This window comes from Ptychodera flava, chromosome 10 (genome assembly GCF_041260155.1).
Source record: "Ptychodera flava strain L36383 chromosome 10, AS_Pfla_20210202, whole genome shotgun sequence".
Classification (NCBI taxonomy): Eukaryota; Metazoa; Hemichordata; class Enteropneusta; family Ptychoderidae; genus Ptychodera; species Ptychodera flava.
The window spans coordinates 38,553,989-38,581,675 of NC_091937.1; the positions used below are offsets into that span (position 1 = coordinate 38,553,989).

At 36.1% G+C, this 27,687-nt stretch overlaps 1 protein-coding gene across 12 annotated transcripts in view; it reads right to left on the reverse strand.

The window, feature by feature from the left end:
• The window catches only part of LOC139142713 (protein still life, isoforms C/SIF type 2-like), an 88,144-nt gene that overhangs the window by 17,629 nt on the left and 42,828 nt on the right, over nt 1-27,687 (reverse strand). For all 12 annotated transcript variants that reach the window (XM_070712783.1, XM_070712792.1, XM_070712788.1 and 9 more), the window contains 17 exons: nt 26,155-26,276; nt 24,084-25,202; nt 22,891-22,991; nt 21,279-21,361; nt 20,668-20,754; nt 19,892-19,989; nt 18,759-18,807; nt 16,894-16,988; nt 16,109-16,189; nt 14,116-14,373; nt 13,136-13,206; nt 6,140-6,209; nt 3,587-3,751; nt 3,006-3,110; nt 2,732-2,816; nt 2,187-2,288; nt 1,394-1,651 (listed from right to left, as the gene is read on the reverse strand). In XM_070712783.1, coding sequence (XP_070568884.1) covers nt 1,394-1,651; nt 2,187-2,288; nt 2,732-2,816; nt 3,006-3,110; nt 3,587-3,751; nt 6,140-6,209; nt 13,136-13,206; nt 14,116-14,373; nt 16,109-16,189; nt 16,894-16,988; nt 18,759-18,807; nt 19,892-19,989; nt 20,668-20,754; nt 21,279-21,361; nt 22,891-22,991; nt 24,084-25,202; nt 26,155-26,276 — 2,949 coding nt within the window. The remainder of the gene's footprint in view (nt 1-1,393; nt 1,652-2,186; nt 2,289-2,731; nt 2,817-3,005; nt 3,111-3,586; nt 3,752-6,139; nt 6,210-13,135; nt 13,207-14,115; nt 14,374-16,108; nt 16,190-16,893; nt 16,989-18,758; nt 18,808-19,891; nt 19,990-20,667; nt 20,755-21,278; nt 21,362-22,890; nt 22,992-24,083; nt 25,203-26,154; nt 26,277-27,687) is intronic.

Sequence of the window (27,687 nt, forward strand, 5' to 3'; positions counted from 1 at the left end):
AGCAACTTAGTCGTTTACCGCAAATTTGCTGCAAACTGACTTAAGGGTTTGCAGGAGGGTCACATCTACCTGCAAACTTCTGCAACTCCTTCCTGCAAGCTATATGCTTGCTGCAAATTTGCAGCAAACTTACGGCAAATTTGCAGTAGAAATAATTTTGGTAAGGGCAGCTTTTTGATTAACAAGTTTCAAAATATCATCAATGATGGCAAAAAAAAAAATGGCCTGGTATGAGAAATAAACATAAATGAAATTATACCAGACAATGACAATGTTTATTCTCAATATAGCTACAAACAATTTCCTTCAGACTCAAATTAAATCTGTCTGTGACTACTGTGCAACAGGTCTACAAATGATATTCCGTAATGTGTTCCCTCTTCAATAAGATGAAGCAAATATCCTATCTTTGAATCACGTTGTTTATTTGAATATAAGCATGCCTTTGCAGATTGAGAATAACTAATTCTCTGACTGAACGATTTACTGAAACAAAGAAAGATACCAAAACAAGAAACAAAATTCACACTCAGAAAGACTGAGGTCAAAGGTCAAATTCATGGTTAAAGTTGTGTGACATATCTATTAAATGCTCTCTAACAATGACTGAACAATTACTTTGTTTACAAGATCTGATTTGCATAACAACCTTACCTTACTGAATATGCTTTGGAACAGTTACTAACTCACTCAAGGTAGCATAAAATACAACTACTAAAAGCAACTAAAATGTACAAGTCTAAATTTAAACACTATAACTGCAATCAGTGTCCATTAGAGTTCATTCGGTTCTTGATAAGTGTCCGGAGAGAGCTTTAACCTTTGACACACACAGTGTCAATGCCCATACACAATAGAACAGGGCCAGTGAACATCCCTTGAAAACTTGTTCAGCAGTCAGCTCATTATACAGCAAAATAATCAACTCACCGGATACTAACTTTATGGATTCGTAGACAACTGTAACACTGAGCAGGTTGAAGTCTGTTCCTCAAAAATGGTCTTTACAAGCAATTCCGATGAGAAAATATCTGCCTCTCCTTGACTTGATAGTTTGTCCTTCAAGGGGTGTTCACCCACTAATGAATGTGAAGATCAAACTGTCTTCCCATGCATTGCATTGTATAATATGATTGTCAACACTGATTGCAGATTTGAACTTAATCAGTGATGGGGTAACGACCTTTGCACTGATAACAGTGAAGAAATTTATAATCTCTGACACCAAATAAAGGAAAGCAGTGGTTTTGACAGTAACACTCAATTTCAAGAAATGCCAGGCAAATGGAAGCTGTAGCCTGTTCACTTCAGTTTCTTGTAAAGTGGTTCACAATCGCCGTTGGTAACAACGGATGGACCAAACCATTGTAACGAAAGGGTTAAACAAACTCACCACTGGGAGCTGGAACTATCAGGTCATCAATCAAGTTATCGCTGATCCTAAACTGTGTTGGAGGGGGCGGTAGTGTCAGCTGATCTATGTACTGATCCGTCTCCTTGGCTATTTCTGATTGGATGTAGACTTTGCGACAGGATCTCACAGTCAGTGTGAGAGCTGTCTCTTGCTGAATAAGCTGTTCAATGTAAAGCATATCCAGATCACAGACCACTTTGCCGTTGATTACTAAAAGTTCATCGCCAACTTGTAAATCTGATGGAAAATCAAACATTTCAAGGTTAGTTGCCATAGTGATGCTATAAGCTCAAATTCCCACCATGACAAAACTGAAATGCTTACATTGATTGAGGATAGCTGGATTCCAGACCAAACACAGATACCCGTATGAAAGTGATTTTTTGCGGCAGACATACTGAAAGTTCTGGGTAAATATACCAGGCATGAATTTGTTTGCCAATACACTCTATCTACCCTGTGCTAGAAGCCTGGAAGAGATTTTGAGTTATATTCATGGCATATACCATAATTATACTTTTACATGTGTGTTTCACAAGAGAAAAACCATAATACCTAGCACTAAACCAGTATGTACAGTCTGTAAATTAACCCTCCATTTATATCATATTTGTTTGACCGAAGCCTAATTTTTTTAATTCAATATTGGATGTGCAAGGACAGCCTAGGACCTGAGGGATAAGGTCAAGTTCATAAACTGATGTCAAAATAGACAAATCTGTACAGTAATAACACCTGGCTTATACCAACAAAAAGTAGAGCAAAACCTTACCTTGATGGTAGGCCAGTCCAGCTGGTTGAATTTCACTGATAAAAACACAAAGCTGGTCTTCTTCCTCAGAGTCATCTCCAAGCTCTGCTTCAATGCTAAAACCTTAGAAAATTAAACAAAATTGTGTCAGTGATTGTAAAATATCTGACTGTGTGGAGTTTACCTGAATGTGATGTATTATACCTACACACATTACATTGTTGAAACGTTAAACTTTTGTTAAATTATCAAAATGCAAATTTTTGAGTTAAGTTCATATAAACTAAACTTGAAACACTTTTTCAAGATTGGCTTAACAGCATATTCATGATCAGTTTTGGGATTTTGACAAGCAAAAGTACATGTAGACTTTTCTTCAACAGTATTTTTCGATTACTGACAATACAAGACTAAAGAACTCCCTGAGATTATTTATGAAGCCAGCAAACACTGGCAAGGAAAATGAGACTTCATTCTACACTCATTTTCCTCATTCCCATGTCCTTTTGACACAAAAAACCTTGTGCTACTAAAAAAAGCAAACAGGCAATGACCAAACTACTCACCAAACGTCATCATGGGATCATCTGTGTATTTATACAACTCCACTTGATGTATACTCTTTGCTAATACTTCAATTTCATCATACTCCTGAAAAAAACACAGCAATAAATGAGTATTAAAATTGATAATGCCAAAAAGTTCAAAATTTTGAATAGAGCGCCCTCTAGTGACAGTAACATGGTATATCATACCACCATTCATCTACCTTCAGTGAATTTCCCTATCATTGAAATGAAAGACTACTACAGCTAATGATTTATAACTTTGAGTACCTACCTGTTTATCCATAAATACATATCTATCAGGTACGTATTGCTTAAGTCCTGCAGTTGTGGACTTTCTCAGTGCAATGTAGTAATTCTGATAATCCATCTGCCGTTTCTGTAATTAAATGACACATGTAAAAAATTATTTAACTTCCCAACAAGTTTTAAAGCAAATTTTTACACACAACATTTTTCATTTGATATTTTTATTTTATGTGAGGCATCATTTATATTTTCCACTGAAACAGAGGCTTGTTCCTATTTTATCAATGGTAAAGTACTAGCAATATACATACTACAGAAAGTGAAATTGCAAAAAATTCCCATAAAATCTTGATATTAATTGTGCAGATCATATTAGTTACTTTTTCCTCTAAAGGTTTTTCTATCCAAGAAACTATGTTGGTGTGTCCCAGACACTATCGACTCAAAGAGTGTGCGATGGGTGAGGCAATATAGTCATATAAACTTCTGACCTGTTCACCCCTAATTCCCTGTAAACAGGTCCACAATGACCATTGATAACAATAGGTTTGGGCCAAACCATGGTGGTGAATGGGTCAAGTAATGAAAAAATTTGGATTGACTTACCATACAGCAATTGTAAAGTACATCTTGAACCAGCATACCAGGTCTAATTTTAACAACTGTACTCTGATTGTCAGGCAGTGTTACCTTGGTTAACATCCCCTCTCCAAGGTTCTCCCATACTGCGGTTCCTTCGGCTACCACCATTGGTTCCACATCATCAAAGCTCTGTAAATGATCACAGACAATCAACCAATCAGAATTAGCGTATCATACATGGATTATAGATGTAGCACTGAGGATTATCTCATACTTCTTTCAGTGATGTCTTTGGACAATATGCTCATTGGCCTCAACTAATATGATGGTGTTCTACAGGTGGAATATGCCAAAAAGATAGGATTGAATATGGTCTGAAACTGCAGTTTCCCACATATAGATCAGTACCATCCATGATGTTTTGGCTTAATTGGCAAGTTTTTTATCTGCAGTGACTTGCATAGTATATTGTCAAATCAGCTAAACACCTTCAATAACACACCATAATAACTTTTTATTTTTACAGAAAATACATAACTTATTACAATTCTGATTATGATACTGGAATAATGATAATATTGAGTAATAGAGGTCAAATTCCAGTGAAAATGATATTTTTATAGTTGCGTAACTTTGATCTCAAGACTACAATATAACAATACCTGTCCATGGGAAGGAAGATGCAGTATGTAGACACAGGTACATAGAAGATACTTTCTGAAACAACCTTGAAATTTGAATGTAAAGACAGCTACAGTGTAATACTGAGAAGTATTAACATTTGGTGTATGTGAACTCTGTAGTATATGGTAGAAATCCAAGCTAAGATAGTGCCCATGTCTGAAACAATAACAAAACTGTCTTCAACATCCATCGCTTTCATAAAAAGAGCTACAAACATGCAGACTTACTTTTATTGGATTTTACAATGTGAAAGAGTGTATTGGGATTTTATTGTCTTTCTTTATGTGGGAGTTCTAAGATAGGTTTCAATGCAGTACGTCATACAGAAATTTAGCCTCTGGGTTAACACTGGGATTACGTAACAGGGAACACTGTTCGACAGGACGGGAAATCTTTCGTCAACATACTTAGTGTTGGCAGACGAACAAAAAGAATAGATCAATAGATCAACCTCCAAAATGTTTCAGAGAATTTGATGACTCAGTTATATTATGATCATATCATCCCATGGGGCAAAACAACCTCTATCAAACAAGTAATTGTGATGATTGGTGGAGTGTATAGAATTCTGACAAAGAGTTTGTGCTATTTTTGGCTAAGTTTTACCGGGGACTAGGTGAGTGCTACCTGAATGATACAATTGGTTTTGTGTGAAGAAGTATATTTGTCATGTTTGTCTGAGAGATTTGGTTTCTCTGAAAACAGAGGTGCCTGGATCAAACTGGAATTAGGGATTGAGTGCATAGAGCTGGAGGACCCCCCCCCCCCCTCCTCCTCCTCCAAAGGTTGTGACAACAGTCATGCCAAGTGAGACAAACTAGAATTACATCTGAGCAATGCTGTGCAGAGCTGTAGATGAGGCGTGGGTGTGAACACTACTCGGGATATGTATTTTGTAATTATCTGTCTTTATGATATTGCTGTGAAAACTATGGCAAATTTAATTCATGGCATACATGAAGACATTTCGCATTCAAGTGATGAAATGTCTAAATGGGGTCACTCTTTGATTGATACTGTCTGTTCATTACCTAATTAATGGGTGTCAGATTCTGAAAATTCCAATCAGTGCATGCCTTGTTTTACAATCACAAGGCCAAAGATTAAAATAGAAAATGTACCAAATTCTCAGTGCATGCCTTGTTTTACAATCACAAGGCCAAAGATTAAAATAGAAAATGTACCAAATTCTCACTACTAGGAGGCATCTTTGTTTAGTGTATGCATCTCTGTTTTTGTTTGTCTTGAAATAGATTGCAGAGTTTCCTTGACTATGACAGTAATAAACAAATAAACAAGTGAATGTATCCCTACTACAGCTGGTATTGCAATCAATAAAATCTACACAGTGTCTCGATAAGGAGGTATGCGCCTCGACAATGAAAGACAAACTTGTGGTCAAGCTTTCACCAATGAAACTTTCAACTATTCTTTTACCAAATCAAGAATACAAATCAGGGGTCACTGTGCAAACTTTGGTACTGAGAAACAAATTACCTAGCATTTCAACTAATATCTGAAATTCACTACGACTGCCATTCCTACGGTATGTTAACTCTATGAGGAAAAGTAATTTTTGATTTTTGAAAAACTAAGGCAGTGAAAATTTTCTTACTCAAAGAGCTTTAAAATGATCCCCCACAAATTAATACCAGAAAAGTATCGAAAAAATTTGAGAGCCAGAGTATCTATCCCTGAGGCGCATTCTACCTTAATACACTTGGAACCATGTGAAAATTGATACAAATTTGTAACTTCTACAATCTGTTTAGTTTCAACTCTGATAGCATACACTGCTGGGACTGTTGATCCAGTGATTGATCAGCAGAATGTATCTAGAAGATGATATACACTATCATCAATAACAAAATGCGCCAAAAAATATTGACTCACCAAGTCAGTACTATTATTTGAACTGTTCAGACTGCCCTTTGTAAAATCATCTTCTTCACAGTCTGGTATCCTGTGAATAGAACAAAACAGTAGTTTGGTGCGTATCAATACACTGTGATATCTCAAAAGTCATTATCATATTTGGATGAGTCGTTTACTTGAAATGCTACTCTCCTGTGATCAACTTTGAGAGCAGCATCATCATCATGTACATTTGTTTATCTAATGGGGCCATTAACTGTAACTTTGGATGATTTTTGTCACCATATTTGTTTTTCATGTCAAATGACTACACTTTCTTGTTCTACTCCCCAAAGTGTGCTAACACATCAAATATGCACACAGTGTCTATATATGTAAAATTCACTGTTATTATTGACATTTAAATTCTAGTCCAGACCAAAATTCACTTATCAACAATAACATTGCAGTCTAGACATGCAGAGGTTGAGTTGACATGTGTATTACTGTGTACCTCAACATGCTTTTAAGAGTAGAAGAAGAAACTGCAGTTTAAACGAAAAACAATATTAGTAAGAATATCATTAAATGTTACAGCCAATGGTCCATTAAAGTCTGTCTGTACAGAGCTACCAACAGTTGTACAATAATAATTCATTTAATGCAGTATTGCATGGAAGGAAAATAAACCTTGTTATTGACTCTTATTGATCTTTTTTCTTTTTCTAATCAATTTAGACCATAATTGTTTTCTTTAAAACATATTACAAACGATATGGAATTCTGTCCAGACATGGTTTCTGAATATGGTTTTATGATGACTCATAATACAGATTTTTAGATCATTAATAGCATTGATCACGATTTCAGGTTCGTTAGTAAATATAGCTGCATGCACACGTCTTCGGACAATGCTGCCTGACATTCGGACAAATTTTGTATGCGTGGCTGTTGTTGTAGCTTGTCGTCAAAACCATAAATTCACATGAACCAGTTTGACTTTTTGTAGCAATTGTAACACTAGCAGGTTATCTTTTCGTCGTTTATGCTGAAAATGCAGACAAATATTAATTTTATGCATATTAATGAGAGAAAATGTGACGTCATTTGCGATCAGCGCTATTCATTCCTTACTGTCTAGTTGAAAGAATTGTTTCAATAAGTATATTATTTTACAAACTGAGTCTGGAAAAATTGGAAGGACTGGGATAGCTGTGGAAAGTAAACGATAATATTAGCACATATCTACAAGATATTAGAGAATTCTAAAACTGGGGTTGGTTGATGAATTTCATACGATGAGCAACCAAAAGAATCATTGTATTAGGGATGAGAGATCTTCAATGAACATAGAAAATACCAAAAGAAACATGCAAAGGGCAAGCAATAATGTACATAAAAAGTAAGTAATTGCTTGATATGTGTACAGTATTTAGTGTTTAATGAACAACAGCAATTAAAGCTAGTGAAAATTTCTGTCACTGATCTGTGAACTTTCTAATATCATAAAGCTCTGAAAACACTTGGTATTTCAGGTGATGTATAGATGGCTGTGTCGTGGCTATTGCAATTCTCTAACAGATCGTTTTATCCTCATTACATAATGTACCCATTATGACACATAATGTATTTTGGTAAACTACTGGATTCGCACAAAGCTTTTTACGACTGTTATTGCCCCTTTCCCATGTTTTGTTCACACAATTCAATTATGCAGAGAATTCAATACTATCCGTAATTCCGATATTTAAGTCTGATGGGAGAACCATCGGAATGCTCAATTATGGTCTCTATCAAACTACAAAAACAACCATTACAATGTTATTCCCAGTAGCCATTACGATTGTATGCCTCTTTTATCTAATCACAGTTTTAGGAACGATAGTAAATAAAGTCAAAGTACCGGCAGATTTTTTCCATTGTTATTCAGGAACATAAAATGTAGTGTTGACAGTTTGAGTAACCACTATGAATGAATTGATGCTCAGCATTTCAACTTTCTTAATGACACTTGTTATAACCATACACATTGTAGATCACATTGACCCAATTCCCATGATCATTATTATTTCGTTTTGTGTATATTTTGGACAATTTTAACTTATCTTTTTCATTTCATGATGTACAACACAGGTTTTATGGAGTATCACATTCATATGGCATGGTAGTGGGAAATGAAAGCAGTGTCCCTATGAATGGTCATTCTTACTTTCACCACTTTGAAATTTTTGGAAAACGCCACAAAAAGAGTTACATATGTCCTTAATCAGTGATTGTCTTCTTATTGTTTTGTAAAATGATCAACAAATGTATTGAAAACAATATTTAGCATTCAGTTTTTGATGTACTATACTTGCAATAAGATGGCATTTACAGTAAAAAGTTATGAGGGAAATTTACAGTGATTTAATTTGATGAGTATGTTTCTAAATTTTAATTTTTTCCCATAGCGTTAACACATGGGTAGCGGGCCTTGAATGTCAAATATCTCTAAATTATGGACAATTTGGGTTTTTTGGTCCAATTTTTATTGTTGATTTGATAGGAGAATGGTTGAAAGTTTCACTAAGGTAATTTTGAGTGAAAGTTGAAGTCTTTTACTTTCGAAGTGCATGCTACCTTAAAGGTAAAAAGTGAAAAAAATCCTTACTTTGACTGAACTTTCAGAGAAACCATATGCCACAGACCAAGGCTATTGTCACCCATGTGAAGCTCACGGCAGATCAAGAAAGCATTGATCCCTTGTAAGTCTTATTGAAATGGTCTTAACATATATTGTTATCAGATTAGGATTACATGCACTGTGGATTCAATCCCTGGTTGTAATCACGTTTTCTCAATGACAAAGTACTTATAAACTGGCGCGAGATGAATTCCAGGATATTTCAATGTGTCAGCCCAACATACATGTACAACATAATATATACCACAAAAAATTCACAGGAATCATACAGAATTCTTCTGTTTTACTTTCCAAGTCATATCGGATTGGACATGCACACATACATGATCAGCTCATGATTAAAAATCGTACATTTATACAGTTCCTGAGCACTTCATTTCATACAGTTCCTGTGCATTTCATCAAAAATTACTTTCCTGCCAACTATTTGCCCCATACAGAATGAATGTTCCAGAATTCCAATGAAAGCGTTTGTTGTCAAAAAAAAGAACAAAAGTTTCTTACAGACATACCAGAGTCAGACCTACTGTACATCACACAAGATATTGTCTCATTTGGGGGTTTGATCATTCACTTGTACTAAAGACGCCACCTGAGCAACATATGTTTTAAAGAAAGAGAGCATAATTTGGTTGTTCAGTAAAACCACATAAAATACACTGAATACTGTGACTACCTGGCAGCTAAGGTTTGTAAACTCTCCCACCATAATTGCTGACAATGTTTACCCTTTTTGTTTACTCTCTTTGGTTCACAAGTCACATGTTGAGTGGACCCAGTGTCTACATTCCCTATCTGAGAATCTACAAAGTTATACCTGTATACACACAAGGCAGAGTGTCAGATTTGCAAAAGTGGCTGCCTTTGGCCACAATATACCCTTGCAGCAAATATTTTCATAAATTTTGCCGTCAAAAAGTAATCTATTGGTGTAATCACGCATAACTGAAAACAGTAACTTTCAATTTCATTGAAACTTCAGTTAATTTAATATCACATTACACTAGTTTTAATTTCAGTAGTTGAATCCATTGCATGATTTGCTCACAATAATATCAGTAACGTTTGCATCAAGATGTTCATTTCCATTGTAGTTCATGCATAACTGTTCTGCTGTGTCCATCTTGGCATGTTGACAAGTTCTAACAACCTTTGCTGTCAACGCGGCCATGAGAAAGTGGAAAAAGGCATGCATTGTTGTTACATTACAATCAAATACAGTGTCTGATTTTACAGCCCTTCAGAAGAAACTTAAAAGACCTCCATGAAATGGAAATTTGGACACAAGAAGCAATTTACCACCAATATTTCAAACTCCAGCCACACCTAGCGGTGAGCGTTCATCCTTAATCTGCCATGAATGTGTTTCTTAATCCGTCTAGCTTTGATGGCAGACATGAAGAGCGTGCCTTTAATCAAATCACAATGCCTGTCTCATCAACAGGTGATTCCACCAAATACTCACGAGCTGTCGAGGGATTCAGAATCATGGTCAGATTCCTGTCGCTCTGGCTTGGATTTCAGGGTGAACTTGGCCTTGAAGAGATGGCATCTCAGTACCTGACCCATGGGTGGGACTCTGGTGACCACGTAGTCACGATGTTAGTATTTAAGTTCCCCCAGTGCACACTGCTACTCCGATTGGCCAAGGTCATCGCCTATAAATCACTGAGAAACCAACTTTGGCTGGCACAGTAACACAGAACAGCTACAGGAATGACATTGGCAGTTGAACGGGTCACAAACAGGTTCCTATCAGTTCCAGAACATGGTATATTTAGACTGCGGAAGGTGGGCGCAAATAACTTTCACTGGTCATTGGAAGTCCACCAGCCACCACTGCCCACTGTGAGGTAATAGACGCACCACTCAATTGTTCAGACAGACCAACCTGAACTTTTGTCAACAATCACAGACCGACCCCAGCCAATTACCGCCGTTCAAGAATTCTATAGAGCTCTACTTCCAAATCCCTGTGCTGTGAGCACTACAGTTGTCATGTTCAATCCCATTGTTATGCCAATAGCCCACTCAAATTTCCCTTTGTCATGCTAATTAACTATTGTTATACAAAAAAGGGGCCGAAATGGACATCATTTGGGGGCATGTAACTGTATATCAATTTGAGTGATCATAAAGATACCACACATAACAATTAAAATAACTGTTGATAACAAAACAGGCAAATCACAATAGCTATCCAAATATGGAAAATCTAGGTTTGACAAGTGTAAAGATACTTTTTCAATTATATAACTGTGGAGCACCGGCTGGTTCTAATCTCAGATTTGAGTTAACATTAAAATCTGTCACCGTCAGCGGTTTGTTTTAATCACTGCAATTCAAACTGATCACTTTTTATTAGGTTTGAACACTGGGTTATCACACAGTGCGACTCCTCAACAGTTTATGCATAACAGTTATTCCAGTTTTGAAAACTGACTGTTGAAATCTTTTTTGAAAACAGACACAAACAGAGGAAGACAACTAGCTCAATATTAACTTCAAATTGTATGTGAGTCTGTCGCCTTCATAAACATGCAAGAATATTTCAATGATATTCATTTGTATTAAAGCAGCAGGGGAGAAATCCAAAAGACACGTTTTTTGAAAGTGAAAGTGTTTCTAAAAAGGCAATCTCAGTTATCTTACATGGTAACAATAGTTACCATATTTCCTTTTTTTCCCTTTTTGCTAATATCCTCCTCCCTTTTAGAGTGAATGTTACTTTCTTTCACCAATACCAAAAATGCTACATTCCATTATACAAAATAATCATAATTGCCTTTGTCAGTCAAATTCATTGAAAAAAAAAACCAGTTGCATAAGAATGGGTAAAATCACATACAAGATAGGTATTTTCACTGATAAGAGCTCTCAACCTATTATACATACGTATGGTCTCCCTCGGTATACCTGTAGACCCTCACCACTGGTTCTTTTGTCCACCAAAGAAATGGTATGATGGGGAAGCAAAATGTACTAGTTTCATATCTACCTCAGAATATCGATGTGGTTGTTTTATAACCCCAAAAAATCTGTAAAATTACTTGACTATCAGAGGTCAGCCGAATGCATGAACTCCTGACACTAGGGTAATGACCTTGCTTCCTAATTACTTATACACCAACAAAACACAATAGGTCAATTGTTTACGTCAAGCACCTTTGTCATGCCACTCAAACAACAACAGGAAGTTATCACATGGAAAACAATAGGTGACGTAGTTTCCTCACCCACGGTCCTTTGTGGAGGGACCCTTCCTCATCCTATGTTTTTACTAATGAACAAACAATGTCATGTTTTGTGGTTTATTTCCACCAAGTGCAGTACGTGTGTTTGAGTGCTGTAATAGCACTGATCGCAAATGACGTCACTGTTTTCTCTCTCATTAATATGCATAAATAAATATTTGTCTGCATTTTCCGCATGAACGACGAAAATAAAACATGCTAGCGTTACAATGGTTACTAAAAGTCACGCTGGTTCGTGGTATTTTATGGCTCAGACTACAAGCTGCAACAACAGCCATGCATGCAACAACAAAGTTTGTCCGAATTTTAGGCAGTGTTGTCCAAAAGTCGCGCTTATGCAGCTATATTTAGTAACAAACCTGAAATTGCGATCAACGCTATTTTCCCATCAGACTCTCAGTGCAACATTTTACCAATTTTTATGAATTTTTCTGTAACTTTTTTGATAATTTTGGACCAGAGGCGACAATTTTTCATTAGCTACAATTTTTGACCAAAATTTTGGGAAAAATCTGAAAAAAAATTGTCTAGATCTGAAAAAAGTTGCTGGCTGTTTTATATTCTATAAAGGCAAAAAAAAGTTGACTTCGGCATTAAAAGGGTTAAGAGGGATGTATGAGCTAACCCTCTGAACCCTAGCTTTATGAGGATTCAATGTGTGATGGGTCATCAGAAGGTCAGAGTTCAAAGAATTAATATAAGCCACAATATGTAGTAAATTTATTTTATGAATTATGAAGATCTCTAACGTTCTAGTCTGATAAACAATGAAACGTTGATTAATATCAGGAATTTAATTAGTTTAGTTAGACATCGGTGTAACCATGGAAAACTAGTCATCTTGGGATCAGCAGTAACCAAGCCACTGTGAAGTGGATCTGCAGACAACCCTCAACACATCTATGATATTTCTACCAGAGTGTGTATACTGTTCTTTGCATGGCAGAAGTCACTTCTTTGTATCAAACACACTGATATTCTTTGTTGGTACACAGCAAAGGTCAGCTGTCTCTGCTAAGTACTGGCATTCCTTCCAGTGATCATGTGTTGACACATTACCTGGAACCTAAAGACAACACAGCTATTGTTTACACATACCTGATAGGTGGTCTGACCATTCTCTTTGTGTTGCCTCTCAGTGTGTTGATACCGCCCTCAAACTTGCCAAGCTGAAAATGAATACAAAAGTAACAAACATATACATGTAAGTTGAGGATTAACACAACATCAATATGAAAGATCATTTTGCTATTACTAGCTATTAATTCTCTGTCGACAGTATTCATTTCTTTACTTTTCCTATCTTCTACTTTCGACAATGTTTTTGCTTCTTGAACTCTATCATTGCTGCTCTGAAGTCAAATTCGCCAAATCTTGGCCCTTCCATTGTTATCACCATCAGAGAATTTATGACATCTTCACTCAGACAATTATATTTTGATGTTTTAATCCTGTTTTGGGTACTGAACCCATGTTCACATTGGACAGATAAGACTGGAATCACGGCTGCAATTATGGCCAATTTTGTCGCGATGGAAACATGGAAACTGACTGGAAACTGACGGATGGCTGGCTACCGTCGATGGTTTGCTTGCTTGACATCTTTCTACTTTCCCTTCTTTTGATGGTGCAAAGAAACTGTCAACGGTCTCAGGTTTTGACATACTTTTGGAAGTACTGACTAAATCGTAAACAGTAATTGGAAAAAAATGTATCGGACCACTCTTATACATTTTTTGAAATAACGATGGAATTTATTGCACAACTTTGAAGGAAACAATTGACGCGACGTAATTGACACGATGTACAACAAAATGTTGCAAAATCATGAACATTTTTTAGCAACAAACAGTTCATTTGTAGTCCTGGATAAACTACGCATTGGAGGGAAACCACGTTTGCTCATGTCTTTGTTATAGAGACTGCGTTTTTTTCAATGCGTATCAGATTACACAGACGTCCATGTACTTTGCATACTTCAAAGTAATTATGCATGAAATATGCAGGATTTTGCGTTAACGGAAGCTCTGAGTGGGCAAGTGAATACTCTATTCAGAGTTTCCAAAAACCAATCTTACCAATTTCTTTTTCTTTGTCTTGGAATTTGCAGAAACTGCAGCATGTGATTGCCTGGGTGTTCTTGCAGAGACGAGTGCATGAAGTGATGACACAGAGAAATAACCCAGCCTTCCAAGGGTGTTCTTAGTGGGCTTGGACACCATGGAGAGTAATGTCTTGGGATTGGGTATCTCAGTGCCTTGCAGTGATGCCATGTAACAGCGTAGTCTGTACAGTTCTATGTGAAGCCGCTCCAGGTTCTGTTCCCACTGGGTTATCTGTACAGATTGATAGCATTGTCAATGTAAGCAATGTATAAAAAAATAATGGATTTAGCAGAAAAGCAAAGCTTCCAGTTGTACTATGATAATATTTATCACTACATCAATATTTTTTAAATTTCCCCTTTGCTAGATGATGCACAGGACTTTCAGATCACAATCAAACACATCAAAACAAAGGGACGAAGCAACTTTGACTAAAAATTTTTTTAAATTTTTTTTATTATTATTTTATTGCAGTCATCGAAAACAAAGAAAATACATTATACTTCACTATTCACTGGATTACAAATATTACGGTTCACAGATAAAAAAAGGTGAAAATTAAGATTCTTCCAATACTTGTAACATGTCTCCCCACTTCTTAATATGTTTGTAGAGTTTACTCTTTCGAATAGCAATGTAACGTTCAGTTTTTGTATGTTGAAAATAAAAGACTTAAAATTAACAAATGTTGGTGTTTTCTCTTCACATCTACTAATGTAAATATATCTCTTGGCAACTAATAAAACAAAATTTAACAGCTCTGGTAATGTGGGATCTCCTAACAAAATCACTCTGGCTGAGACAATATTCGTACAGTGAAAATATATTGCCCAGGTCTGGAAAAGAGTAGACCAAAATTTCTTAGTTACCTCACACTCATAAAACAAATGTATAACAGTTTCAATATCACTCCGACAAAAGGTACAATTTGAGGTAGGTAGTTTAGATGGAATTATTTTATGCAATCTTCTGTTTGTCATCAGAATGTTATGGGTCAATTTCCATTGGAAGCTTCTAAGCTTAACATCAAGTGTGATTCTAAAAGGCAATTGATATATTCTTTCCAACTTTCAACAGAAGTACCGAATACATGATCATAATAGAGCTGCGATGTTGGAACCTTAAAAAATTAGAAATAATACTTGGAGTAACAATTTTGTTTACACTGAAGCAAACTTAAGGAAATACCTAAAAATTAATATTGTAATCATTTTCATTCATATCATCAGCGTTACAATCTAGATATGTCAGTATGTTTTTTCCACTCTTTTGGTAGCGAATGGATAATACCACACCATTTCAAAAAGGAATATTGTGGAAGTCTGTTCCCAAAAGTATTCCAATGCAAAATATTGCCTACATTATCAAAAAGTTGACCTACGTAAAAAAGTCCAGCATCATAAAATTCTTTATAGAACACAGATTTACCATTTATCAAAATGTGTTGGTTATTCCATATGCACTGATTCAAGAAATATTTATCTGACTCAGTCTCCTTAGTTAATTCTCTCCATGTTGTAAGCAAACTAAAAAATTTTGACTTTACATGCTGTTTTCAGTTGTAAACTCTTCTCTTTTGGAAGACAAATGTTTGCTCTATAGTAGATCAAAGGCCAGAGAAAGTTTTGTTGCAATAGCGCCCTCAGTGGTATATTAACAATAGCTTTTGTTTTCTTGGTGGCCTGCCGCCATAGACATAATAAGGGAAGAGTTTTTCTTCAACCTGCAATTTTTGTGGCCGATTTTGAATGTTCCTCATAAAGCTCTACCAAACTGCATGTAGTTCCTACCAAAATATCACTGGTGAAAAAGTGAAATTATGGAACACTGTGTATGGTACACAATGACACGAAAAATGACATTTTGTGATTTTCACTCATCTTGTTAAAACAAAGATCTCAACATAGTGTACTCTTAAAAAAATTATAATAATGGTATGTTTTTCAATGAAAAGAAGTTTCACTACCTGATTAACAATGGCTTGTTTACTTCTCGGATCAGACACTATCCTCAGCTGTAGTTCAGCCATTTTCTTCATTTTACCATCCTACAAATAATCCAATTATATCAACATTATTTGTGCACATGTGTAATCAAATGGCAATAGCACAGATACTTTCATATAACAATAAATGTATGAATGGGAGATATCAAAGGAAATGTAACTGTAACTTCTGATGACATTTTCATTTTTTTTGTTCCAGAAAACAGGCACATTTCTTCTCTCCAAAACGAATGTTGAACTTGTACTAGCCTTGCAAATACTAGGTATTGTGTCTTATATGCACGGTTAAAGTTGATAAATGAACTCGTCTGGTCTAAAAAATAACTGTCAACAATGATGAGCGATGATTATTGCTTTGCTAAATTAGACATACACACACAAACACATGGTGTTCTGAAAACTTCAAGTCTGGGAATTTTAACACGATTTGGGGAGTAGAACATGAAACAGTGTTTAAGAGACAGAATAAAAACAATGGAAGACAAATCACAAATTACAACAGAGCTTTGAGTGCATTATTTCCATTCAAAAACTACATATCTAATTCAAGTGATCCACTCAAAATGATGCAATATCTTTGATTTGTGGTAATTATTTCAATACTCAGATTCTAAATGTAAGGAACAATCTTTCCTGGAGAAATTTTAACCTGTTTAACAGCAATTTACTGTCAACAGGTCAATATCACCATTGACAACAATGGGTTTCAGTCAAACCTAATGGGGTTAAATTTGAGAGCTGCTCACCACATCAATTTGCTGTTCTAATTTCTGCACTTCTGTCTTCAACAGCTTTAAGGTGTCATCTTTCCCATGTTGCCGTGCAAATGCTGAGGAACACGCTGGAATGAAAAGTATTGCGTCGAAAAATTATTACAAAAGTAATAATAAAAAAACTTTTAAAACTTCCATAAAAATTACAGTACCAATAAAATATATTTATTATTCTATTAGTTATACACAAATTAGAGTAATCATTGGTGTGCATACATTGGAACCCAATGGTGGTTCACCTGTTCTACACATATTTTGTCAGTTTTACTTTCAGACATGTCCCCGTTTTCTGTTCCTTGTGACAAAAATGAAAAAAAAACTTTGTCACAAGGAGTGAAAAGACCACACTAGTGCAACTTAAAGCGGTGACAACAACAAAGCGGATTATGAAAAATAAAAACCCTAGCAGCTACAGTGATAACTATCAGATAGCTATGACTGGGTTGTGGTTTTTATTCTGCATAATATAATCTGATCCTTATGGTATAGATCTGACAGCATTGATGTACTCCAGACATCATAGCTCAAATAATGCTGCAAATGTATGAATTCAGATTTTCATGAAAGTATATTATAAGGGTATGCTGCAAATTTTTAACACTCAGCCACAACAAAGTTAATGGTGTAATCTGTGTGCAAGCACCTGGAACAGAAATATTGTAAAAAATAACTGAGATACTAAATGAGCAACATACGTTACAGCACCTTCCGAACAAACATCTGTATCATTTTATGTGCAATCTATCGAGCACCCTTCATTTCAATTTATATCAATCTTGAAATCATCTTGCATCAGAAATCCGAGTCAGTACATGTGTGTTCTGAATTGTCTACGACTCAAATAACACAATATGGTCAGGACGTGTGTGTTCTGAATTGTCTTTGACTCAAATAACACGTTATGATTTTTATTTTCACTTAAAGTCACAACCTAGTTGGCATGCTCCTGGCATGAATGTGACCTCTGTTTGACCTGGGTCTGACTGAGAGATCTAACCTTAAGGATATCATTTCCTGACCCAATGACACAAAGTGGAATTGAAATTTTTGTCTGCATTGTTAAGTGATGGCAACACTCCTGGCGACTGCTGGGAAATCCAAGCCAGGAGAAAAATTTCAAGTTACCAATTTGAGTATATTGTATGAAGTTGATCAACAAAAGGATGGCACGGAATTCATAAATTGCCCATGGGACTGTACAAATTAACAGGAAATGAGAGGACAGCCTGAAAGTATAAATTGGACGGCAAAAAAACAATTGGTTGCAAATGTGTGTCAGCAGTTGGTTCAATCAAAGTTTTGTTGTGAGTGCCTTCGGGGACAAGTATTTGCTAATTTCACATCTGACTCAAATCTGTCTGTCATCAACACATTTTGGTACATTCCTACTGTTTTCTATTGCAGATTTGGACCACTACACTGGAAGTGGGGGTTAAAGGTTAACTACATGACAGACACTGTAAATTATAAACTGAAAAAATTACTAAAATTTCAATTTCAGTAATTTGTAAGATCCTGCTGTAAATTTCATGGTCAACTTTGTGCATAAGATAAAAGTGAATAACCTTAGATATTGTTTCTTCCCTCTTGTCATCAATACATATCCAATTTCCTACACAGAATTTTCAGAAAAAAAAACTGACTAGGATATTATGTTGTTATAACGCTTTGATTCAACTAATCCGTCTAGTTTTCTGTTTGACTGTAACTGTTGCATAAAATCCATCCACTGTGTGTCATTGAAAACGAGTGAATCATTGTTTGAGAAAACAAATTGTTTCCATTGTTGAAAAGACACAGCAGATGGTGTCTGTGCGTCTCTATATGTCATATCTTACCAGAATGGATAGCCGTCATCCAGTTCTCCATCTCAGTCTGGCTGTTGGCCTGTTATCAGAGAAGATAAAATGACACGAGACAAACAAATAAAGAAGAGGATATTAGCTATCAACATTTCTTTTTCATACAAGCTTACTAAGTGGGGTTTGATCAACACATGACAGTAGATCTGTCACCCAGCCAATTGGTTCAAAACAGAGGGTTGTAATATTATACATAATTTGTTAAAATATCTTTAATGTTAATTTCTTTCTATTATCCTTGCAGTAGTTGACCAAAATAATATAAAAATACAGAAACCTTGCCATGAAGTATGAGAGATTTTATAGTGGAATATTGTTCAACATTTTTATATGAATCATGAATCTCATGTCCAATGGATCATATTACTTTGTACATGTCATTGGTTGGGAGTTTTTTCAGTTACACACACATAACTTCAAGAGAATGAAAGTGTTATATGATCAACCTTCTAAATGTACACTGTGTGTGTCACCCTGGATATGCATTGTTGCATTGTCATGCTGTTGGTTTGTAAAAATATTATCTGTAGTCATTGTTAACCGAACATCTGATATCAAATAACATGCTTTGAAAATATTTTGCAGATGCAGGAAGAGAGTTAAGTGACCAGACTTGGATGATAACATGAAAGCAAATATAACACAATGACACAGCTTCAGTTGATATAAAATGCTGCCTGCCAACATAAATAATACTGTATGGCACAGTTAGAGGATCATTACACCATACATTGATTGACCATTTTCCCAACGCCTACACAAAACTTCCTAACTGTTAAAACTATCTGTGAGACCCTATTAAGTTAAAATTTACTGCATAAAAGTAATCTTATTCCACTGGGAAAACGAGAAATCTCAGATGTTTTTATCAAGAATGACAGATTTCAAACAAATTTATGATCGCAGTGGTACAAAAATATTCAAAAGTTTGTGATAAATTTGCCTTGAAGTGTCAGTATGACGTGATATCAAAGCCGGAAAGCCAACGACATCAAAATTGGTGATTTCCAGTTATCCATGATATGAAGATGGAAAGAGATTTCTCACTCTTGAAACGGTATGTAACTTGTCAGGGTAATGCCATTAAAAGAAAAGTGAAAGACCATTACCTGAAATAGATAGGCATCACCAAGTGATGTACTCAGACAGAAAATATTATCTCTCTTTGGATGTTCCGGTAGTGCTTGTGATATGGAGCTCTCTACAACTGTACGTGAAAAATAGAAATATTGCAATATTATTGATACAGAACTACACCACACTTTAGGTGCACGTTGACTATTTTCTAGAGTCTACCAGTACATAAACTTCCAAGCTGTTAAATCTATCTTCACAAGCTCATAAAATTGAAATTGACCAGATAAAATAACTGACTTACCGGTATTCTATTTGAAAAATAGCATAAGATTATAATCATTTTAAACTTAATACTATCACTCACTCTCAATATCAGTTTTTTTATGTTCACCCATTACAAAGATTAAATACTTTTGAATAGGAAATTACACAATTCACCAAAAGGAGGCAACAGTTCCGATTGCTAAGTAGCATATAGTTGAATTTATGCCCGATGTTTGGTGCACTTGCAATCCCAAAACTCACCCACAAAGAACATGTATGCTTAAATCATCAGTTTAAATACCTGTCACTAGTCTGAATAACAGCAAAAGGGGTTAAGAATTTGTAAAAGTACCATCACCAAACCAAAGAGATCTAAAAGCCCTTGACTTTGAAAATTTGTCTGATGAAACACATTGCAATGTATGGTAGGGAAGTACAAAAGTATTGGGTATTAATTTTTTTTTCAAACACAACCTTGACACTGAGGTAGTCAAAATGACACTGAAGACATCGAAATGTCTAAAGAAGGATATCTTATAATTACCTAGTCTGTGTCTTGGCTGACTGGTCTCATCAACTGTTGTCTTGTCATCACACGCAAAGAACAGTAACGTTGTTCCTTTCAAACATACTGAGAAGTAAAGATCAAGTGGGGAAATGTCAGCAAAATACATATTATTAATCTTTTCAAGTGTAGCTGAGATTCAAAAAATTCTTTCTCCATTCCTATTAGAATAATCCTCAATAAAAGATGTGAAAATTACAGTCCTTATCTCATACACTTGGAAAAATTCTTTCATACAATGTTGGTGATGTAATTATATTCCACTTCTCAAAAACTGGAAATCCAACATTCGGTCTGATGAGGTATTGTGTTGCTTCCTAGTACTTGGCTATAGAGCTATAATGGTACTTGGCTATAGAGCTATAATGGTGAACATTATTTGCATTCTCATTGCATTTTGAAGGGAAAGCTACTGTGCCCCTTTCCATGATTCATAGCTCAACCATTTTGTGAAAGCAACACTGCCTTCTGAGATGCAATGGTTATACCGGTATGGAGCAAGTTTTCGCAAATGACAAAGATTTCACACTCTGCTATAAATGTAGGTCTGTCTCCTGCCTTCAGCAAGTATATCGGCAGGTTAAACTCACCCCAATATTTCTTCCATTTTCTTTTGGCAGCTCGTTCTACTTTTCTCTTCTTTGCAACTAACATGTTTTTGACATGTAACCATCTGGAAAATAGAACATGTACAATTATCGCATTTGATCAGATGGTCATGGAAGTGCAATAAAATCATGCAAGTGAAATAAAATCGTGAAATTTTGGCAAAATGCCAATTTGTTTTTTGCAGACTATCCAAAGGAATATTCGTATAATTTTAGACAATGAGCTGACACACATTGTTGCATATTTGCGATCAGCCTTCAGGGCAGATAAATTTTCAAACATTTCCTCTTGTCAGTTGAAACACTGCCAAAGAACTCATACAGATTCCATTCTATATTAATCAGCGGAAGAGCCTTTGTAACAGTGAATTGTATTGGTCAAAAGTCAATCACATGATATACATGTGAACAATATTTTGTCTGATAGGTCAGGGCAAGTTACAAATGAATTACAATATATTACAAGGCATGAAAATGTTGTAATTATTAAACATCAGATAACAAAATTTAAGAAATATTATAATTATGACTTTTGTATTAGTTTTGTTCTGAACAGACAGATGACAATTTTAATAGTGATGTGCCATGGACAGATGCAAGAAATATGGAAGTAATTAGCTGACCAGGACAACCACTTCATTTCTAATTTATTTCAACCACATGGATGACATCGGAATTATTTCAGATATTTGCCCTTGTCAACTACAGTCACGTTTACATAAGCTGTATTTCTTTCTATGACTTAACACAATGACCAGTACAAAGTGTAACATGTAATGCTATAGTGACTGATCATTTTCTCCAGCTGGCCTGATATGTTCAAGGAAAATTAATTATTAAGTCTTGACAGATGATATAATGTGGAAAGTACTCTCTTATATGGAAGGAAAATAATCTCCCATGAAAAAGGTCTCCTCAATTTTTTCAATTTTTACATGTGTCAGTACTCACACAAACACCTGTCAGACCAGACAGCTTTATAATCAGAAAACCTCACCCATACAGGACAAACTTGCAGGACAAAAACTGCTAATTGGACAGAATTTTTAGCAAGGACACCAATCTTGTAAGGACTTTTTTGCCATTCCTAGGCCGTTCTTCATAGAATTTCCGGTTTCAAAGCACGGTAACTATTGAGTAACTTTCTAATCTTGTTTCTGCAAGTGTTAGAGTAATTTTCTCACACTGTGATTTCAATGGGACTTTTAATAAAACTCTTTCTTTGAAGCTGAGCAGGTCCTCCATGAATATAAAAATTAATACAAGGAACTAATGGTGAAATACTAAGCATTGAAAGTGTGTTGCCTGAAGTTATTCTGCGAGCTTTGAACTCTGACATACACAGAAAATAACCTACATGTATTGCCACTAAAAGGTAATTGGTTTTCACAGCACACGCCATTCTCCATCAAAAAATAAATGAAAGCATTTGCTTAATTATAAATTTGCAGTTTCTGCTTTGTGAAAAAGTCACTGAAAACCTTTCTACCATTCCTATTCATGAATTTTCTGTCAATAAATATGAATACAATGTCAGGTAAACAAGAAGATTTTTCGAATCTTCTGTGGACTGTCTGAGTGGCCGTTGACTTACCCAGCTTTCCTTATTGCACCACGTTGTTTGCTGTATGAAATATTACTCTTGTGTGAACTGAGTGATTCTTCCGAGGCTTCTGAGGTACCATCATCAGCCTCCTGAATGTCAAGACAGGCACAGAAAAATTTACATTTCTGTAACCGTTTTTGCACACATACCGGTATGGCTAAGCAATAACTCTCCTAACAACAGTCAGTACAGAAACGTTTCTCTACTGACTATGCCCATACATACAGTACTGCAGTTGTGTAATATCAATTATACATACAACGCAAAAAAAAGGAAATGTATGGATGGATGGTAGAGTACGTATACTGTATGGTACAGGCAGGATGCTATACAGTATCAATTTGATCCTGTACAGTATGGGTTTGTGTAGTATGTACGTATCATGCATTATGTATACTAGGTACAGTTAATGTGGCAGTGACACAGTGCAGGCTATGCAGCATACAGAAATTTTATCAGAGTCTTGTAAGTTTTTAACAAAAGCTAATCACAGAGTATGGTTTTCACCATCTGATCATCATCTAATTTATCAAGAAAATAGATAATTTGATTATATTTTCCCAAAGAGAACACAGTAAACTGCGGCTATTTTCAATTTAAAATGTTGATTAATTTCAGGAAGTTTTATTTATTGTGATCTCGATTTTTTCTCTCTCAATTAATTACACATTAGTTACTTCATCAGCTGCTTGCTCACTGCTCCACCAATCTAGATAAAGTTTTTATAGTAATGGTTTCAAGTTTCTTTTGATGAACATATACCATACATAAAACCGGCTAAAAGCATTCAAATGGAAGACCTATAGATACATATACGGTAACTTGCTGAAGATGTAGATGAATTGTAGATATTTGTCATTAAGAGAGAGAGAGGTAGACAAAAGAGAGAGAGAGAGAGAGCGAGCGAGCGAGCGAGCGAGGAGAGAGAGAGGGAGGAGAGAGAGAGAGAGAGAGAGGAGAGAGAGAGAGAGAGAGAGAGAGAGAGAGAGAGAGAGAGGAGAGAGGAGAGCGAGGAGAGAGAGAGAGAGAGAGTGAGCGAGAGAGAGAGAGGAAGAGAGAGAGAGAGAGAGAGAGAGAGAGAGAGAGAGAGAGAGAGAGAGAGAGAGAGAGAGAGAGAGAGAGAGAGAGGGAGGGAGAGAGATATGGTTTGATGCAATCTAACAAAGACATGGTTTCATTACCTCCTCTTTCAACATGAAAGACTGAAGTTCTCCAGTGTCAACAGAATCTCCATCAGCAGCCGATGATCCTCTATTTGTACCACTGCTGTGTTTTCCTGTGCTACTTCCACTGTCACTTCCCGTTTTAGGCTTCGTAGACGTCGGCAGCATAGTGCCTCGCCCACTGGAAGCCGAGTGTGTTGAGCTCTTATTGGAATCCACAGTTTCATTGTCCAGGCAGATCCCGTCAAAACCACTGTCCGTGTACTCTTGGTTGAGTCTGCGTAGATGCGCCTCATACTCTTTCAATACCGAATCTGAACGAGAGGTCACTGTCAGGTCAGAATTATCATAATAACTGAATGACTTTTGGTGTCTTGGCAGTGATGATCTTTTCTTTGGACTGTAATTATCCGGCAGTTCTTTGGGAATTTGTGGCAAGCTTATCCCGGAATGGCTGTGTCTGAAACTCTGGGACCGACCGGCATTTACATTTCCTGGTTTGTCCACAATAGGACTTACATGTACAGTCTTGTTGATAACCGGCACATGTGGTTGTGCCGGTGGCTCCAGTACATTTGGTGGGGGTGGCGGCAATCCATTGAACATATCATTGGCATTCTCAGTACCAGTCACTTGGCTGCTTCCGTCTTCTGCTGCCACCCTCAAAATTTTCTTAACATCATCAGAATCTAAGATTTCCTCATCACTCCTACTACCGCTGTCAATGTTTGGGTTACTTTTCCGCCTCCTGGGAGGAGCTTTTGGTTTCTCGTTTTCTGTCACGTTTTCGTACACAGAATTTGAACTGTTTGCATGTGCACCATGTATTGCTGCATTCCATTCCTGATTGTATCCCTCTGATGGAAGCCGCTGATCCAACCTGCTGGAGCCAGCACTCTCACCGTCCATGCCTTTGTTATCAAAGGACAAGCTGCGCCCGTGAAATGTCTTTCCCTCTGCCATACCGGAAAAGACATCATCATCGCTGATGTCATTATCCTGCGCTATCAGCTGATCAATATCTGTGACGTAGGCAGCACTGTCTTCTGGTGATGGCGGATCTTCAGTTCCTGACGGTGGGTCAATATTCAGTGACACTGCTGAACTTGACTGCAGCAGGGGAAACCTCTCAGATGGCTGAATGATATAAACCAGGACAATATTTCAATAATTGTGGAACTTTCTAACAAACCACACATTTGCAAATAAGAAGTTGCATAGCACCTTCAGATAAGGTACACTGTGTCAATTAACAGGCAGCAATTTGCAAATAACAATCAATTCATCAACTGATTACTGACAAATGAATAGAATTACTATAAGATTAATTTGCTAGAATTTTTTTCAGGAAGATGACGGTCTACTTCACTTTTACAGAAAAGATGTGAAGTTACACCACTTCAGATTCAGATTCTGAATGTGACTTCAGATTCTGAATCTGAATCTGAAATCACACCACTCAGTGAGCCCAGAAGCACAATATTTCTTCACACAGTTATTAATGATTTTGCCATTGCCGGATAACTACAGATACCGGTACTCACTCTACACAAATAAAATTTTCACTGGCCAAAATGTTTCCAAACAACAAATGTTAGGAGTAAATTTACAAAAGAAGAAGTAGCAGAGAATATCTTCATTGTGATAAACTAAAACAAATGTTTCCACAATCAAGAAAAAAAGAAATTGTGAGTGATAGAAAGTACATATATGGAAGTGAACTGGTCAAAACTGAGTGGTATACCGGTACCATCACTAGGTGTGATTTATTGCTATTACATGTATATCATAACAATATATTAAAATTCTGGCATGTAACATCAAAAAGGATTTTTACTCTTGCCTATAGCTCACATGTGTGCCAACCATGGTATATCGCGAATATACAACGCTTCTTTCCAGGTCTTGACCAATCAGATTGCTGTATTTGCACCATCAATATACTGGTGTGATATAATTTGTGTCTTACTCAAGAATCCAATTTGAAACTTACACACCTCTCACACAGACAAACATGCAATATATCCAATGAGCTAATGGTATGTTTGAAATGTGAGTTTGGGAGAATTCACATCATAATGATACTTACTGTACAAGTTTTGACAAAGCATTGTGCATCAGCGTCAGATACAAAATTCAAACCCCATACACCACCTTGCACCGTGTCTCTCCATTGCACAAAACAATCCCCTGACTTCAATAATTTAGTACCTGTTAAAAAAGTGAAAGCATGTAAAGTTGATGTATTGAGTTCCAATTACATTGTCATTAATACAACATGCAGATAGTATGGCCGTTCACAGATGCAGTATTAAGCCTGAAAGTTTTGAGTATTGTTATAATTGAGAACTATTTGACATACACCTACAAAACCATGCAAAAAGCACCAGATGTTTGCCAAATAGAAATTATTCAGTCCTGTTGGAGAATTTATTAAAGCGATTATGTTCAAGGATGTCTTCTCTGATGGTTGGTGGCCTTACATACGTAATAATACACATAATTATCAATTTAAATATGTAATCCTTAACCCCTTGACTACCAAGGCCAATGTATTCCTATATACCAGGTCCCTTATGTAAATATTGATAAAATCCGGGGTGTGGTCATTGCATGAACACTGCTTAGAGTAAAAATTAAGTAAGTACCAATAAACCATATATTTTCTGAATCAGCGTGAAATTTCCCACTTTTTCGTACATAAATTTTGTATTTCCAGGTCACGTGACTGATCACATGACACGTCATGTGGCCAGAGTTGGCAAAGAATATGAATATTTGAAGCATCAGGACGTGTTTTGAATCCATAAAATGATGCAAATTTGAATACAGTTGCAATTTTCATGGCATTGTCTTTACATATTTGTAATAATAACTACCCTTTAATTTATTTATAGATGTTCCTATTTAAGATTTTTCTCACAAAAGGCAGAGTAAATGAACCATAAACATCAGCATCTGACATGATTCTGTATTTGAAAATCAACACATTTTATATTTGTAAACACCTGCTTTATGTCTTCCTTGCAGAAACATGCATCTAAAATGGGTATGATTTATCAAAACATATTTTACAATATTTAAAAGTACATTTTAGGGAACAACATATCACATGACCAAACACATGACCAGTCATGTGACCAGTCATATTGATAATATGGCTGCTATGAAGTTTCACTGGCTTATAGTAAAAAAACTGTATTTCCTCTAGTTTCATTCACGAATATTGCTGTTAATAGAACACATTTACATATAAATGATTTGTTTTCAATAAATAAACATTTCATATCATTAAAAAAACCCAATAAACATCTTCGCGATCGTCTGTACTTCTGAAAACTGTAAACAATCAGTGCAACGCTTCAGTGATCAGCATGACCTTTCAGGGTCGAGGTCATGGGTCACGACATTTGCTTCCGGATTTTGGCCATACTCGGACGTACGGGGGCGCAATCACATTCTGGCCAGATCGGAATACATCAATCTTAGTTGTGCTGCGTGCCGGTGCCGAAAATACGGGATTTTTAGCGACAAAAACGAAGCAAATACACCTATTTAACTGTGCCGGATATTTCCAGCACTCAAGGTATATGGTAATTCAATATGGCGCCGGAAATATCCG